The sequence below is a fragment of the Phocoena phocoena genome, chromosome 14 (assembly GCF_963924675.1).
Source record: "Phocoena phocoena chromosome 14, mPhoPho1.1, whole genome shotgun sequence".
NCBI classification, from domain to species: Eukaryota; Metazoa; Chordata; class Mammalia; order Artiodactyla; family Phocoenidae; genus Phocoena; species Phocoena phocoena.
The window spans coordinates 69,559,272-69,574,904 of record NC_089232.1 but is presented as its reverse complement, the minus strand read 5'-3'; the positions used below and the strand labels follow the sequence as shown (position 1 = coordinate 69,574,904).

General features: G+C 59.8%; 1 protein-coding gene across 2 annotated transcripts in view; it reads right to left on the bottom strand.

The window, feature by feature from the left end:
* Positions 1–15,633, bottom strand: part of OTOF (otoferlin) — a 90,758-nt gene that overhangs the window by 12,258 nt on the left and 62,867 nt on the right. Inside the window, exons 10-30 of one of the 2 annotated variants that reach the window (XM_065891176.1) lie at positions 14,631–14,693; positions 14,121–14,205; positions 11,316–11,475; positions 10,256–10,442; positions 9,640–9,826; positions 7,996–8,219; positions 7,425–7,533; positions 6,724–6,910; positions 6,474–6,594; positions 5,813–5,913; positions 5,605–5,695; positions 5,327–5,443; positions 4,902–5,054; positions 4,388–4,577; positions 4,181–4,305; positions 3,694–3,828; positions 2,832–2,993; positions 2,560–2,679; positions 1,886–2,047; positions 1,640–1,802; positions 1,064–1,194 (exon numbers count right to left, since the gene is read on the bottom strand). In XM_065891176.1, coding sequence (XP_065747248.1) covers positions 1,064–1,194; positions 1,640–1,802; positions 1,886–2,047; positions 2,560–2,679; positions 2,832–2,993; positions 3,694–3,828; positions 4,181–4,305; positions 4,388–4,577; positions 4,902–5,054; positions 5,327–5,443; positions 5,605–5,695; positions 5,813–5,913; positions 6,474–6,594; positions 6,724–6,910; positions 7,425–7,533; positions 7,996–8,219; positions 9,640–9,826; positions 10,256–10,442; positions 11,316–11,475; positions 14,121–14,205; positions 14,631–14,693 — 2,973 coding nt within the window. The remainder of the gene's footprint in view (positions 1–1,063; positions 1,195–1,639; positions 1,803–1,885; positions 2,048–2,559; positions 2,680–2,831; positions 2,994–3,693; positions 3,829–4,180; positions 4,306–4,387; positions 4,578–4,901; positions 5,055–5,326; positions 5,444–5,604; positions 5,696–5,812; positions 5,914–6,473; positions 6,595–6,723; positions 6,911–7,424; positions 7,534–7,995; positions 8,220–9,639; positions 9,827–10,255; positions 10,443–11,315; positions 11,476–14,120; positions 14,206–14,630; positions 14,694–15,633) is intronic. The other variant, XM_065891177.1, reaches the window with a different exon arrangement.

The following is a 15,633-nucleotide window of genomic DNA, read 5'->3' as shown; positions in this document are numbered from 1 at the left end:
CACAGCTGAAGAGGAACCTGGTGAAAAGGGCCCCACCAGAGTCCAGGGCCTGTGGGACGATGGGGCAGCTCAGGTCTGTGCCGTCCTCTTGGTTCACTGATGGCCTGAAACCAGGGGGCTTCCCCACCCCGGCCCTGCCTCCAGGAGGAACAGGCTTCTCAGGGAGGAGCTCAGGAAGCTGGAAGCCGAGGGGGATGTGGCATCTCCAGGTGTAGCCCCAGAGCCCCTGGCAGTGCCATCCCAGGCCTGCAGGCCAGGCCCCGGGCCTTGACTCCTCCCCTTTTCCATGAGCCACGCCCCGTGCTAACTCAGCCTGCTGGCTGGGACTCTATGGGGACCAGGATGATGAGGTAAGGAAGGAACCTTTCAGACCGGACTCAGATCTCAGAGGCTAGGAGACGCCCCTGTGCTGTGTGAAGCACATGCAGTCAGGAACGGGATTTGGAGAATGTGGTGGGAAGGAAGCCTGCTTCCCGCCCCTCTGTCCTGTCTGGATTCAGGATGGCCTGCTCCAGGCCAGCCTCCATTCCACCGTCCCCTGCTGACGCCATGTCCGCATCCAAACACCGAGGTGACGGGTCTCCCTCTGGCAGACAAAGAGCCCCAGTCCCAAAGCCAGGAGGAATAACGAGGAAATCCTGGAAATCCTGCCCCGACCCACACCTTGGGAGAGTTGTTTGTAAATGGCTGGGAAGGAAAACCGGGGACCCTCTGGAAAGAACACTGGTGTTTGCGCAGGAATCCATTGCCTATGGTGTCGTTTGTTGGAATAAAATAATTGCAGGCCATTACTTCACACGGTGACTGCGCTCTCTGTCTCTCACACGTGTGTACCACGTGTTCATGCACACATGCGTACACGCAGAACTGAGAGTCTCGCCTTCCAGGACAGTATAGGACGGGGCTGTGTGCACGTGCAGTCAGGGTTAGCCCTGGCCCATCGCACGCCAAAGGAGGAGTGACGTAATGTGTCGTCTTGTGTGCGGGGTGGCCCGGCTCTGGAAAAGTGCCACCCGCAGTTGCACGTCCCCAGCCAGCGTGGGGCTGACCCCAGGCGCCTTACCGCATCCAGCTTCACCACGGTCTCCAGCTTCTTGACAGGCACCTCCGGCTCCATGTTCACCACGACCTCCCCTGTGGGGTGAGAAGAGGGGCCCCCACTGTACAGCACACGGTGGCCCTGGAGGAGCCCGCCTGGACAGAGAGATGGACAGACAGACGAGGAGGAGCAGGCGGAACCGTGAGAGTCAGGGGTGCTTGGAAGGGCCAGAGGCCTAAAGCTGATTCTAGAGCTTTCCAGGGGAGAGGGAGGAGGTGAGCCAGAGAGGAGGGTGAGGTGTGCTGGGTGACACAGTGGAGGCCGGGGGTGGGGGATTCGGGGGGTTGGGACGGGGTGTCCTGGGTCTTCTCCAGGAACCGGCTGAGGAAGCCATCTGCCCTCAGGCCCTCTAAGGACCCCTGGGCTCTGACCTTTCTGGCATTAGAGCTTGGGGCCACCCTGGGCAGCCTTCCTTGGCCCCCAGGGCGGGACCTCCCTCCTGGCCTCCCCGGCCCACTTAGAGATGGCCCCAGGAGGAGGAAACCAGGTGGGCTGCCCTGTGAGCCGGAGGCCCTGCCCTGGGCCTCAGGAGCGCCATACCCGAGGTGTTCCAGGTGGGGGCTGAGTGGTCCGGGGGCCGGTAGATGAAGCGCCGCAGGGAGCTGACGGTGTGGGAGCCGACCAGGGTGTAGCGGCCGAAGGCCCGGCAGTCCACCACGCGGATGTTCAAGGGCGGGTGCAGGAGCTCGTTCTCCGGGAGGTCCTGGGGGTGGGGCAGGGACTCTGAGCTCAGAGAAGGGGCAGAGGCACCCAGCTCTGCCCAGGCAGGTCCCGGCCCACACTCACCACTTCAAAGCACTTGACGAGGGTGCTGAAGTTGGGGTTCTTCTTGTAATTGTGGATCAGGGACGACTGCACCCCCTTCCCCGCGCACTCGATGTCTACCCGCGGCCGGTCCACCTGGGCCAGGTTCACCCGCTTCAGGTCCCGCAGACCCCAGAACAGCACCTGCGTGGGGGGGCGGTGGGGGCAGAGGACAGCCCCTCAGTCAAGGGCATCAGCTGCGGGCGGGCAGGGCCACCTGAGGAGGAACCGGGATGTGGGTGGACCGTGCATCAGGAGGGGCAGGGCTGGGAGAGCCGAGGAGGGGCGGGTGTCCTGAAGGCGCTGTGGGGTGAGGGTGGGTGTTGGGGGCAGATGGGAGGGCCGGGAAGGGTCCTGGACCGTGGCAGTGTGACTCAGTGCAAAAGCGGCAGGCGCCGGACGGTCGCGAGCCTGGGTCTGCTACTGGCCCCTGGGTGTGACCTTGGGCCAGTCACTTCTCCTCCTGGGCCTTCAGTGTCCTTATTTGAAAAACGGAGCATGGCCTGAGGTTGCTGAAGACCCCTGGAGTTTGATGCCAACAGTGTAATGCATGCCTACGACCCTCATGGAGAGAGAGTGAGGGGGGCCAGGGAGCAGAGCACAGCAGGGCCTGTTCAGGGCAGGGCTGGGAGGGGCCGGATGGAGTCCTCACACACCTCTATCCGGTACTTGCTGAGCACGGGCCGGATGCCCATAGGCACAGGCATGATGGGACCTCGGTCCATGTCCACTGGGCCATTGATGGGCGGCAGGTCGGCCTTCCCTGCTGGTCCAATCTGGGGAGTGGGGGACATAGTGTCACACCCTGGGGAGCCCGGGGAGAGGACTCTCTCTCCCCATGAGTTATCTGGTATGTGATCTGGGGAGACAGGGAAGGCTGAACAGGAGAAAGGCCCCTGGCCCAGCCCCCTCTTTCCAGCAGCCCCACCTGTAGCAGCTCGAAGGCGGCCAGCAGGTCCCCGGCCGTGGCGTTGCCGCGGTAGATCTGGTAGTACTCGAGCTGGGGCGGGAAGCGGGGCGGGCAGTATGCCTCGTCGGCCATCTTCACCAGTGGCTTGGCAAAGGTCCGGCCTATGAAGTCGGTTTTGCCCTGATGCGACAAACAGCCAAGGTGGCCTCTTGGTGCTTGAACTGACCAAACATGTTCACACCTGGGATCTCATTCAGTCCTCACCACGGCCCCATGTAGTTGCAGGTGTGATCGCCCCATTTTACAGATGGGGGAAACCAAGTCTTGGGCTAGCTCCAGGCCATGCTGGCAATGAATGGCAGATGCAGGACTCAGGACTACCTCTAGTCCAGAGCTCACTCAGGGCACCCCAGTAGCTGAGGCGGCTTGTAGTAAGTGGCTCCCCAGCTCTGGAGGGGTCACCCTAATCCTCCACTCCCTTACTCCAGAGCTCCCATGGAGAGCTATGAGGCTGTTATTGACTGTGGTAGGTGTGGGCAGGGCTGGGGGGGCCCTCAAATGGGGGAAGGCTGGGGACAGCAGGCTTTCGGGGCACATCTGGGTCTGAGCTTTGTCTGTCTGTGCCGGGAGGTGGGACGCCCTGGCCTGTCTCCTCCCTGAGGCCCCAGAGGCCCACAGCATCGGGAAGGGGTCAGGCTGCAGTGACAGGGCAGGAGACACCCGGGGTCTCCTGGAGGGGCTGGTCAGCAGCCCAGACTCCCGGCTTCCCCAGCAAGCACCCTGGCCAAGGGGCTCTGGGGGTGGGCTGTGGAGGTGACCGCTAACGCAGGTGGAGTGCGGGGGAGGAGGCGTGGTCCCTGGTGCCAGAGCCCACCCATACCATGCTGTCCTGGTCGTAGATTTCGATGACAATGATGGGGGGGTCGTCCCGCAACTCATGAGCTTCGCCATAGAGCTCCAGGTTGTCGAACACCAGCATCTGGTCCCAGGTGGGGCACAGGGTCTCATTCAGCACCTGCAGCGTGGAGGGGGCAGGTAAGCAATGGTGGATGGGCAGCACCTGAGGAGGAGCCGCCCCCAGCCACTGTGGTTTCAAGGGGACGCGGGAGCACGAGCGCCGTCCCCTGACTCTTCTGGGAATCTTAAAATGAAGGCTGGTGTGAGGTCTGCTCCTGACCCTCTCTCCCAGCCCCCGCCAATGTCTTCCCTGTCTCCTGTGTGGCCTGGACCTGCAGTTATCTGCCAGGCTTCCTTCCCTCTAAGGATCTGGGGTACTGGCTGGTCTGTTTCTCCAGGTCCCAGAGGCTCACAGGCCCCCTCCAGCGCTCTCAAAGCCAGAGCCGCGCCCTCCTCCCCGGGGCCCTCACCTCTGTGCACTGACTCTGGTTGATGAAGAAGACACGAGCGAAGGGGTCCGAGAGACCGCTGCTGTCGGCGGCAAAGAGGCTGCGCGCCTGGTACATGTGGGCGCGGAGCTGGAAGGCCTGCTTCTCTGTGGGGGGAGCAGGCTGAGGCTCGGGGAGCAGGCCACCCCGCCGGTGCCCTCCCGCCCGGGCCTGGGAGCCCTCGCTCACTGGTGTAGACCAGGCTGATGGGTGGGACGGCGTGCAGGCCCGAGCCCTGGGCCGCCTTGACCTCCTCGAAGCCGCAGGGCAGGCCGCACAGAAAGTCCTTGCGCTGCTTGCTGAGGCCCAGCCACAGGTAGAGCTCCAGCTTGGCCTGCACTGTCCAGCCGGCCGAGCCGAATCCCCGCTTCCCTGGCAGCTGGCGGGGGTGCGCAGGGTCAGCTGCCGGAGCCCACAGGGTGAGGAAGGGGCAGGAGCCTGGAGGAGGCTATGGGCAGGGGGGCCCTGCCCTCTGCAGCCGTCCCGCTGGGCTGTGTGGTGCGGAACACAGGGCAGAGGGGCACGGGCAGGGGGGGACCCCCCACCCCTTTCCTATTCTCTCCAGCTCTTCTCTGAGCACCCCGTCAGCTCAGGCCAGCCGGACCCAGGGGTGGGGGTGCTGCCCCCTCCAAGGGGAGGTTGACCCCTTGAAAAAGCACAGACCCCAGCCCCTCCGCCCCCAGTCTTGCTCCCCTTCCGGCACCTTGAGGAAGAGCGTCTTGACCTTGGCGCAGTCCTTGCCCAGCTCGTCCTCCACCATGGAGAAGAGCAGGTCCTTGGAGGGCACCCGGGCGTAGGCGATGCGCTTGTTGTTGCTCATCATCCAGATGAAGACGTCGGGGATGCTGTGCTGAGGCTGGGGTGGGGGCGGGGTGGGCGCCCAGTAAGGGAGAGGTCCTGCCTCCTCAGGCCTGAGCCCACAGAGGAAAGGACCCCGGCGCTGGGCCTTCCTTCTCCTCCCACAGATCCAGCGGGAAGAACACGGGACGGGGTGAAAGGCTTGGTCTCTCCTGTCTCCCAACGGCTGTCAGAGCCGGAGGGGCCTCCTGGATGGTCTGGCCCAGCCCTTCCCGGGCAGCCCCGCTTCTGCCACCTCGGATCACTCTGGTTTGGGGCTGGCAGGCGCACCTCGTCTGCCAGGAAGCGCAGCTTGTGCAGGAAGTTCTGGCACAGCCTCAGCTTGTCCCGCACCGTGTGCCGCTTCACCTGTGCCCGCAGGGTCTTGGCCTGCTGCCCCATGCTCTCCTGCCGGCGTCGGGGGTGTAAGTGGGGCTCAGGTCATGACGCACGATGGAGGGTCTGGCCCTGGGGGCTGTGACCTCAGAGACAGATGTCCCCCACCTCGGGTTCCCTTTTCACCTCCAGACCCTCCCTCCATCCCCGGTGTGGTCCAGCCGCATCCTCACCAGCTCCCGCATGCAGGATTTGAGGCGCTCCCGGTCCAGCCTGGTGCAGGACCAGTGGCCCTGGTCCTTGTCCGCGAGGGAGAGGAAACGGCTGGGAGGAGAAGAAGCAGGGCTTAGCAGAGCCCACCCGCCAGCAGGAGGCGTGCAGATGCCTCCTTCTCTGCCAACCCCCCACTTCTGACCCGCCATTGGCAGCCCTGCCACTTACTAGCAGCCACAGCTCAGCTCCTCCAGGACGCCCCGCAGTCGACGCTCAGGGTAGGACTTTTCCGTTTTGATCATCTCCTGCACATCATTCAGGCCTTCTTCCTGTGAACCAGGAGTGTGAGCTACAGCCCCCTCAGCCTCCCCAAATGTCTCCCCCATTCATCAGGGGGATGAGGGGCTAGCGCCCTAGGACCTCCCACGAGCGCCATCTCTGGACTGTCTCGCCATCACAAGGAAACACAAATTTTCCACATTCTGTTTTCAGAACCTGAAGGAAGAAGCCACCTCTGGGCCGTGAGTCTGTGGTCCTGGTGGACCCACAGGGGTCGGACAGAACTCAGGGCTAGATGCAGGGGGTGGGGGAGTGCAGGCCAGAGACAGAGGGGTTGGCCAGTCACCTCCAGGGAAACCCGGGGCTGGATGGGCCAGGGTTCCCAGACTCCACTCCGGGCAGCCCTCAGGCTCTCCACCGCTCTTGGGACTGGGGCGGGGACAGGAACACAGGTTCTACTGGGGCCATTCTGCAGTTCCTCCCCCAACCCCATGGCATGCTGCCAGGCAGACAGGACTTGTGTGTTGCAGGGGAGCTGTCCAAGCTGGGCGAGGCCCTCTGAAGCATACGCCCTCCGCCTTTCCCCTCCCCGCTGTGGCCTGGCCCTGACCAGCTTGTCTGCGATGTGGTCTATGATGTTGGCATTGTAGAGGCGGCGGCGCTGGTCCGGCCACCAGCTCTTGATGTAGATGCAGGGCTTGCGCTCCAAGTAGGGCAGATAGAAGTAGTTCCTGGGGTGGGAACAGGTGGGAGGTTGAGGACTGGGCACCCAGGCAGGTGGGGGTGGGGCGGGGCCAGGCCATGAGAGGATGGGAGGCAGCAGGCAGGGCTCCCAGGACCCTCTGTCCTGGCCGGCTCACCTGTCGGTGATCTGGGGCCGCATGGGTGGGCTGGAGGAGACTGAGGCCAGGTCCCCACCGTCGTCAGTCTCGTCGTCACTCGACTTCTGGATCAGATCCACTTCCTCCTCGTCCCCAGGCTCCTTCTGAGGCCGAGGCCGAGGCCGCTGGGGCCGAGACAGGCCATCGACTTCGTTCCCATAGTTGCCTGGAGGCAGAAGGGGGCACCCGAGGGCCTAGAGTCCTTTTCCCACCAGGCCCCACCCTGCCCTCCAGTCCAGGGGTCTGTGGGAGGGAAGAGGGAGAGTCAGGGAATGGGGCTGGTGCTCACAGGTCTGTGTCAGCTCAGACACGATAGAACACTCGCCGGAGGAAGGGGCCATGTCCTGCACTCCTGCAGAGGTCTCACTAGGAGCCCTGATGACCACTGAGCTCAAGGTCCAGCCCAGGACGTGGCCCGTATTCCCACTCTCTCCTCTCCAGTCCCATGAGGGCCTTGCTCCCTTCTACAGGGAGGGCTTCTTCCCTCCTCGTGTCCCTAACACAGCCTAGCCCTTAGGTGGAGCTGAGGCCGACCCTCTGGGGCGTGTGTTCTCAGGTGCAGTCGCTGTATGTGGTGTGGGTGCCTGAGGACACATGAGGGAAGTGGTCAAAGTTCCCCGCCACCCCCAGGCTGTGGAGCAGGGCTTGGCAGCCACCAGCCCTGCGAGCCCAGCTCTCACCTATAGTGACCTCAAAGGTGATGGGCTTGTCTCCATTTTTCCGGTCGATCATTGAGGCCTCCAGGAGGGCTCCAAATAGAAAGAATTCTTCCATTTTCCCCACGCAGCTCTGTGGAAAAGGTCGTTCAAACCCTCCGGAAAGCTTAACGGTGTGGGGGGTTGGGTCTGGGGCCAGGCCTCCTCCTACGTCTTACAGACAGGCCCTTGGGGCTAATGGTGGGGACATCCTACCCAGCTGTGGAGCTACCAGCCCCAACACTGAAGGCCCAATTCCTTCGGCCCTCCAGCCTGTTCCCGGAGGAAGGGCTGCTATGTTCCGCACAAGGACAGCCATGGCCAGGAACAAGGCAGAGACAAGGCTCCACCTTGGGGCCTCCGGGGAGAGCACAGGCACAGGCAGTGGAAGGGGACAGAGGTCCTCCTGCTTTCTGGGGAGGGAGGCCCCATCCTGGGGTCTGGCCCCCTGAGGCAGGCAGGAGGGACACTGGCAGAGGCCAGGCACAGGCTGCCGTGGTGGGAAGGGGGTTGAGCGGGGGGCTCTGGAGGACAGCACAGCGCCCTGGGGCCTCACCTCGGAGACGGGTGTGGCCGGTTCCACCTGCACCTCCGTGGAGCTGGTGAGCTCAGGGTTGGAAGTGTCCAGGATCTCCACCGCCAGGCCCAGCATGAGGCGGGCGCGGAAAGACACGCCCTCCCCCAGGCCCTCATTCAGGTCCTGGTGCTCGTCCAGCAGCGTGTAGTTGCGCGTGGAGCCATACATGTTCACCCAGGCGGGGCCCAGCGTGGGCAGGAAGCCTGTGGGCCGGGGGCAGAGGGTCGAGGGGCTCACTCGGGTGGAGGGACCTGTTTGGGGGGCTCCTGGCCTGTACCTCCTGGTTGCTGAGCTGAGGACCTCATGTCTCGCTCAGGGAAATGTCTGAGGCAGAAGAGGGCCTGCGGGCAGCGAGGCTCACAGGGGCTGCGGGGAGAGCGGTGCCTGCTGCGCGGGGCTGGCTGTGGGGTGACCTTGTCACTTGCATGGGGCACTTTTGTGTGTCTGCTTATTCTCTGCGGGAGCCTGAGCTGCCCGTGCCTCTCCACATACACACACGTCCATTTCTGTGGAGCAAAATCATGCCCCCTGCTTCCTGGTGCCTGTTGCAGGGGCCGTCTGTGATCTACTTGAAGGACAGATGCCAGCACCTCCCCAGCTCCTCAGCAAGGCCTTTGCCGTCTGTGCGTGCCACGAGGGTCTCACCTGCTTCTGCAGACCCCTCCCGTCCTCCCTGAAGGCCCTTACTCTCCGCCTGTGCGTGTTAAACGCTCTTCCTCCACGAAGTACCCCCATTTCCTAGGCCCGACTATTTTTCTCCCTTTAGGATTTGTTATGTCTCGTGTGTAGCACAGATTCAATTCTGCCTTAAGAGTTTTGTTTGGTTTCTGTTCTGCCTAGTTCATCAAAAACACTATAGTATTTAAAAAACTGAGATATTCTTCCTATAGCATAACATTCACCATTTTAAAGTATGCATTTCAGCGGTTTTTCGTGCATTCACTGTGTTGTGCTACCGTCCAGGACATTTCCATCCTCCTCAGAAGAAACCCCGTACCCTTCAGTGGCTCGTCCCAGTTCCCCTCCCCCCAGCTCCTGGCAACCACTCGTCTACTTCCTGTTTCTATGCATTTGCCTGTTCCGGACATTTCATACAAATGGAATCATGCAATCTGTAGTCTTTTGTGTCTTCTGTCTCAGGTTTTGAGCATTTGGTAGCACACCTGTCTCCCTCATCCCCAGGGGAGCACCGTGAAGACCGGACGGATTCCTCCTTGTTCTGTATCCCTGGTACACAGCTCAGTGCTCTGGTCCTACAAGTCTGTAGATAGGTACTGTGGCAGCAGTACACGCATATATGTACTACATATGTATATATACACATGTATACAATTACTATTATTTTCATTTTACAGATGGGAAAACAGGCATGAAGGTCACGCAGCTTCTAACTGTCAGAGCTGGGGTTCAAATCCAGGCAGCCTGGCTCAGGAGGGCCCAGGCACCTCTGTGCAGACGTGAACCATGAGTTTCCACCCTTCCCTGGAGGCAGGGGCTGTTGGCAATGCCCTGACCATGCCTGGCACCTTTCAGGCAGAGGCGCGGGATGGTGGTGGTGTATGGGGGGTCTCATTTACGCTACCCCTTTGCCCCACGTCCCGCCCCCGGTCTCCTGCTGCTGACCTTTGTCTCCGTCGTTGGAAACCTTGCGCAGGTCGATGAAGTGGGTGCCGATGGCCACGTCGTTGACCTTGTCTGAGTCCCGGATCTGCACCTTCATGCGCTTGCAGAGCGGGGGGAACAGGTCTGTAAAGACCACCTGCTCATTCCACAGTGGCTCATAGCTGCTTTTCTGCACTGAAGTCTTGCCCTGGTGGGAGGGAGCGAGGGTTAGGGCTGGTGCACGTGCATAAGTGTGCGTGTGCGTCTGTGTGTGAGTGTGTATATGTGCGTTACGTGTGTACATGTGCTGTGTGTGTGTGTACTTACCTCCTCACCCTTCCCCACCCCAGCCTCTCTGGCTCTTCTCCCTCTCAGTGCCCCCCTCCCCTCAGCTCTCGGTGACCTGGGGGCAGTGAGGAATCCCTACGGCCCAGCCTGGCCTCGCCCCCCCAGCCCCTCTGAGCTAGAGCTCCCCTCATCTCTCTCTCCTCACTTCTAGAGGTGACTCACCAAGGTGATCAAAGGCCAGTCTCGCGGCTTCTGATTTTGCCTCACGTCCGTCCCCAGGACCTCACACCCAACCCCTTGCACCTCTGGTGCCTGTCACCCCAAGCCCCAGCCTCCTGCACCCCAATACCTTCTGGCCGGCAAAGAAGACTTGCACGTAGGGGTCGACCAGGTCCTTGTTCTCACCGATGAAAGCCTTCTTCATGTTGGCCATGAGGCTTGTGTTCATGCGGGGCAGCCCCTCTGCTCGGTAAATCTTCACGTAGAACCGGGCCCACTGGCGTTCAGAGGGCACCCCCTCGGGGAGCAGCAAGTTCCTGCCGGCACATACAGCTAGGGCTGTGGTAGCCAGCCCTGGGCACCCCGACTCCTGCCTCAGCATCTACATACCCCTGGGGGCCGGGACAACAGGTGAAGGACGGCTGAGAAGGCCCACACTGGGACTAAAAACACTGGAGTTTAGGGCACCTGCTGTCTTGTGATCCTGGGCAAATCTCCCCATCTCTCTAAGCCTCAGTTTACTCACCTTTAAGATGGGAATAATATGATATCCCCTCTCAGAATATGATAAGGCTCAAATAGGTTAAAATATATGAGTACTTTGTAAACTGTAGCGTGGGAGACCACTCTTAATAATATTATCCAGTTTTCTCAGCTGTGTGTCACATCTTTCGTCTCCTATACAAAAACCTCACAACTGGCCCCCACTCTCCCTCCCCGGCCCATGGAAGGCATGAGTCATTGGATCCTTCACTTTTCCTCACTGAATCCAGATGAGGTCCCAGAATATTCCTCAACAACCACTGTCAGCTGCCTGGAATTGGTACAGAAAATAAAACCTCTTTGCTCTCCTGCGTGTAGACTCAAGACCCAGCAGCTCTGGGACTTTGCTTTCTTTTTTCCAAGTTTCTCACAGTCAGAAGCCTGGATGTCAAATGACTGTCACTCGTGACTGTCCTCTGTGAACCCCTGCCTGCCCTTCCTCAGTCCTTTCTGCCCCATGAGGAGAGTCACCGGACACCGAGGCTGGCCTGGCCTCAGTCCTTCCAGGGAGAGATGGGCCATCTGGGCATGGGGGTAGGGAGATGGAGGGTGAGATCTCTGGGCAACGTCCACCCTGGGGGTTCCCTTGGTGTTCCAGGAAGGGCTGGGCCGGGTCTCCAGGGGCTGGGGGAGGATGGGAGCCTCACCCCTCAATGTCTTCCTCTTCCGTCTCGTTGGCCTTGTGGGGCGTCTTGATGTTGTCCCCCTTGCCCACCACGGCGATGTCACACTTCACGTAGCCCTTCAGCCCCGCGGAGATGTCGTCGGGGTCCGACAGGATGGCCCACTTGTGGTGGAACTGGTGCTCTGCAGTGGCGAGGAGAAGGGGCTGCACCTGCTGGCCTACCCAGGGCGGCACCTGTCCTCGGGGCAGGCCTCGGAGCCCAGGTCACCAGGTCTTGGGGCCCTGGGGCCACAGCTCTGCCTGCCTCTCGGCCAGGGAGACAGAGGTCCCCGAGCAAGGGTGGCCGAGGCAAGGCCCCGCCCCTGGTCATGCACCCAGGCGTGTGGCGTGGCTTCAAACAGAGGAGCCTTGTAATTGGTTTCTCTGCCTGCAGCCCTCCTGCCCCCAACCCATGCAGTCAACCACTATGCAGCTGCCAGACACAGCCCTCAAAGAGGCCCTCCCTCTCTCACTCCCCATTTCAAACCCACTTGAGGCTCCCCAGTACTTGGGGGAAAGACCACAGACCTCAGCATCCCCTGTGGGGTCTCCTGATACAGCTCTCCCCAGCTCTCAGTGTTCACCCTCCGCCCGCCCACCCCTCCCCACGCCGTGCTCCTGCAAGCAAAGCTGTTTACCCCTCTGTGAATAATTCATATTGCTGTTTCATACCCCCATGTCTTTGTGGCTGCTGTTCTTTGAGCTTGGAATGCCCCCATCCCTTCTGCTCCCCACCCCAACCCTCCACCTCCCTATTCACACTTCTAATCATTTTGTTCATGTGTCTCCTCTTCCATGCAGCCTTCCCTGACTTCCTCAGAAGAGCTGATCCTGGCCCCTTTCCATATGCACATCTCTTATCTCACTGTCACTGTGATTAGCTACTTATTGTCTGTCTCCAATTTCAGACTGAAAGCCTCCTGTCACCCCAATACTCCCAGGAGTTAAGACGGTGTGGAGGAAAGGACAGATGTCAGGAGAGGAGCCCGCTCTAGGACGGATCTGCCCCTTCAGGTTGACTTTAAAGCTGTTTGCAGGCATAGCCTGTACGAAGGGCACATCTTCTTCCTTGATTTTGTGTGGGCACTGGAATCTCCAGGGACTCAGAAGTTTCCTCTTCCCCTCCCTCCTCTTTCAACTTCTCCTATAGTTCAGACCTGTTGCCAGCAAGCCTCTGTCTCCATTTGGTTCTGTGAGATGTGTTCAGGACTGTGTGCAGAAATCGGCCTGTTTGGCGACAGGCCAGGCCAACTGTGTCTCCGGAGAGATAATGCCATTGCAGAGTCTGAAGAGACAGACCGGGATGGTGAGAGCGGAGTACGCCATGTGTGTGAGGGGTCACTGGAGGCCGTCAGCTGAACTGGCACACCTCAGGAGGAGGGGGCCGTGTCCTAGGCTGCCCCAGAGCTTCCACTCTTGCCAGAGTGGATGTTTGTGGGATGGATACATGAACAGATAGATAGCCAGACGGCTGGATGGGGAGATGGATAGTAGAAGATGGGTGGTAGGGTGCCTGGCTGGCCTAAATGGTAGATGGATAGAGGGATGGATAGATGGCAGATGGATAAATGGATAGAAGGATGGATTAACATACGGACAGGTGAGTAGGTAGATATGTGGGTGGGTGAAAGACTATATGGGTGGATGGACAGATGTGTGAATGAATAGTTAGATAAACTGGGGAAATTTAGCAAGGAAAGAGAATAAGACTCAGGAGGGACATAAAATTTGTCTTCAGAGTTGAAGGTTATTTGAAGAGGGAGTGGATTTTTTTCTTTCTGTTCCTTCAGAGAGAGATTGGACTGATGTTTTTAAGGTCTCTTCAAGCTTGAATGTTCTATGATTTTGTGATTTTTATGTGTATAATCTTCGGTTTTCAGCTTAGATTTCTTGGTCTGAGTCATAGTTATAATGTGCACCAGCCAAGTGTCTACTAGGTTGAACATAAGGAATCGCCAATTTGTTCAACCTAATAGTTTAGTGGCACCTCTGAGACACAACTTCTTTTAGCCTCATTTATCTCGTCTGTAGAATGGGAAGGAATGCTGATGTCTCCCTCACTGTTTTGTGAGGGTGAAATTGTATTGTCACTGTCAGAGGGCCTAATGGGGTCCTTACTGCACCCAAGTGGCGGGTTCACTTCAGGGACATGGGTGGGGCCCAGTGCCAGCTTGTCTGCCCGTGGTTCCCAAGCTGGCCGTGTGGTGAGTGCTGTCTGTCAGGCTGAGGCACCTTCTCTGTCTGGTCCAAGCCTCACCAGCCCTCTGGGCCAGGGCTTGGGGTTCCCTCACTAACCCCATGTGGTGTTGGCGTATGGGTTCCCCCAGAGCTGCTAAGCAGATAGCCCATGCGGCTGTTCTCAGGCAGCCTGGGTCCCTGGACGGATGGTCAGTGAAGGTGTTTTCAGGGCACAGTATCCCTCAGAGACTGCCCCCGCCCCCTGCATTGGGTGTTGAGGACATTGTGGCTCAGTAGGGACTCTGAGGGAGTCACACGGCCTGACCTCACTGTAGACCAGCTGGGTGACCAGGGAAGCCCTGGCCCTTCTCTGGCGCCCAGGCCCCTCAGCTGTAAAAGGGGGCCATGCTGCCGACTCTGCAGGCCTCCCGTGAGCCCCGCCGACTGGGCGCAGGTGGTCACTGCGACTGTATGCAGGCTGGGCACCCCATCGCTCTGCATACCTGAAGACCGTGTGCACTCACGGCCTCACCTGAGCCCAGCGCCCGCCAGGGTGGGAGGGACTGCGTGTCCCGGGCTCCCGGAGCTGACCGGCTGTGCAGCTACTCACCCGGCTGGGAGTACACGGTCCCCACGTCCATTTTGAAGGAGCCCACCAGGGTGCCACTGCGCAGCAGGTTCTTGGAGTGAATCACCTTCCGGGCAGAACCACCAGTCACCAGTCAGGTGGATGGGGCTGAGGCTTTCCGTGGGGCGGGGAAGGGCTGACTGATAGTGGTGCCATGTCACTCTTTCTGGGGATGTGAGCTTCAGGTGAAGCAGGAGGGCGTCTGGCAGGGCAGGGGCCGCTCTCTGAGGCTTAGTATCAGCCTCTTGTGCCTCACCTGTGCTCTGCTGGCTGCCAGGTATGCGTGAGCAGGTTGTACACTCTACTGAAGGATCTAGCTAATGGGGCGAGAGGGGCCCACATCCAGCCTGTGCCCCACTTGCCCGGCTGTGTGTCTGGGTGCGGGTCTGCCTTTTTATGGTTGGCCCGCCCAGAGGGGTGCCCTTTTCAAGTCTGCACAGAGGTGCAGTTTGAGCTAAGAGCCCCGCCTACCAGGGACTGCTCCCCACTCACCGAGATCTTGATGATCTTGTCGAACATGACGTCAGGAGGGACATGGAAGTCGAAGACGAAGTACTGGAGGGGGAAGGACCCAGACTTGCTGTCACTTGGAGGGCAGGGGCTAAATGCCGGGCCCTCCCTCCTGACAGTGCCTGTCTGCACCTCGGCCATTTCCCTTGAGCCCCAAAGTTTGGATGAGCAGGAGGGGCAACCACTGGTCCCCCCTGACCCCGGGGGAGCTGGGAGTCGTGGGGTCTTGAGCAACACATCTTCTGAACCTCAGCTTCCTGAGCTGTCAGACGGGGGTAATGATGTCCCCCCTCAGAGTCTTGTTATGAGGCTTGATGAGATACATGTAAGATACTGTAAGATACGCTGTGGTTATATGGGTCCCACAGACATCACCATTAAACCACAATGCTGCCTAGAAGATGCACCCCAAGTTTGGAGGTGTTTAAATGTAAACTAAGCTGAGCCTTAGAATTTAGAACCGATGCACTTAATCTGCTATAAATGTAAGTGCTGTGGGTGTGACCTGTCCTCTCGGCTGGGAGCTGCCACTCACAGTTGCAGTGCCCACCCATCTGTCCTGGCCTCGGTGTGCAGGCGCTGGGAGCGAGGGTGCGGGCAGCGAGCAGAAGGCCCACTGTTTTGGTGAACTTGTGGGCAGGGAGATGGAAGAAAGGTTGCCGAAGAGCTTGGAGTAAATGAGACTCTGCTCCTGGCTGTTGGAGGCTCACACTAGAGCATTGTGGGTAACAGCGCCAGCTTTAGAGCCAGAAAGACTGAGCTTTCACTGTTGCTCCAGTCACCTCCCTTCCTGAGCCTCAGTTTACACCTCTGTGACGTGGGGATAACGAGCCAGGGCCGCCATGTGGGACTGCTCCGGGGCAGCATTCACGGGGTTGCTGGGAGGCGTGGTTCGGAATCTAAATGAGATGACCTGGGTCAAGCATTCAACCCAGGCATGCACACGGCCACTGCACAATAAATACCAACTGCTACGAAGCACTAT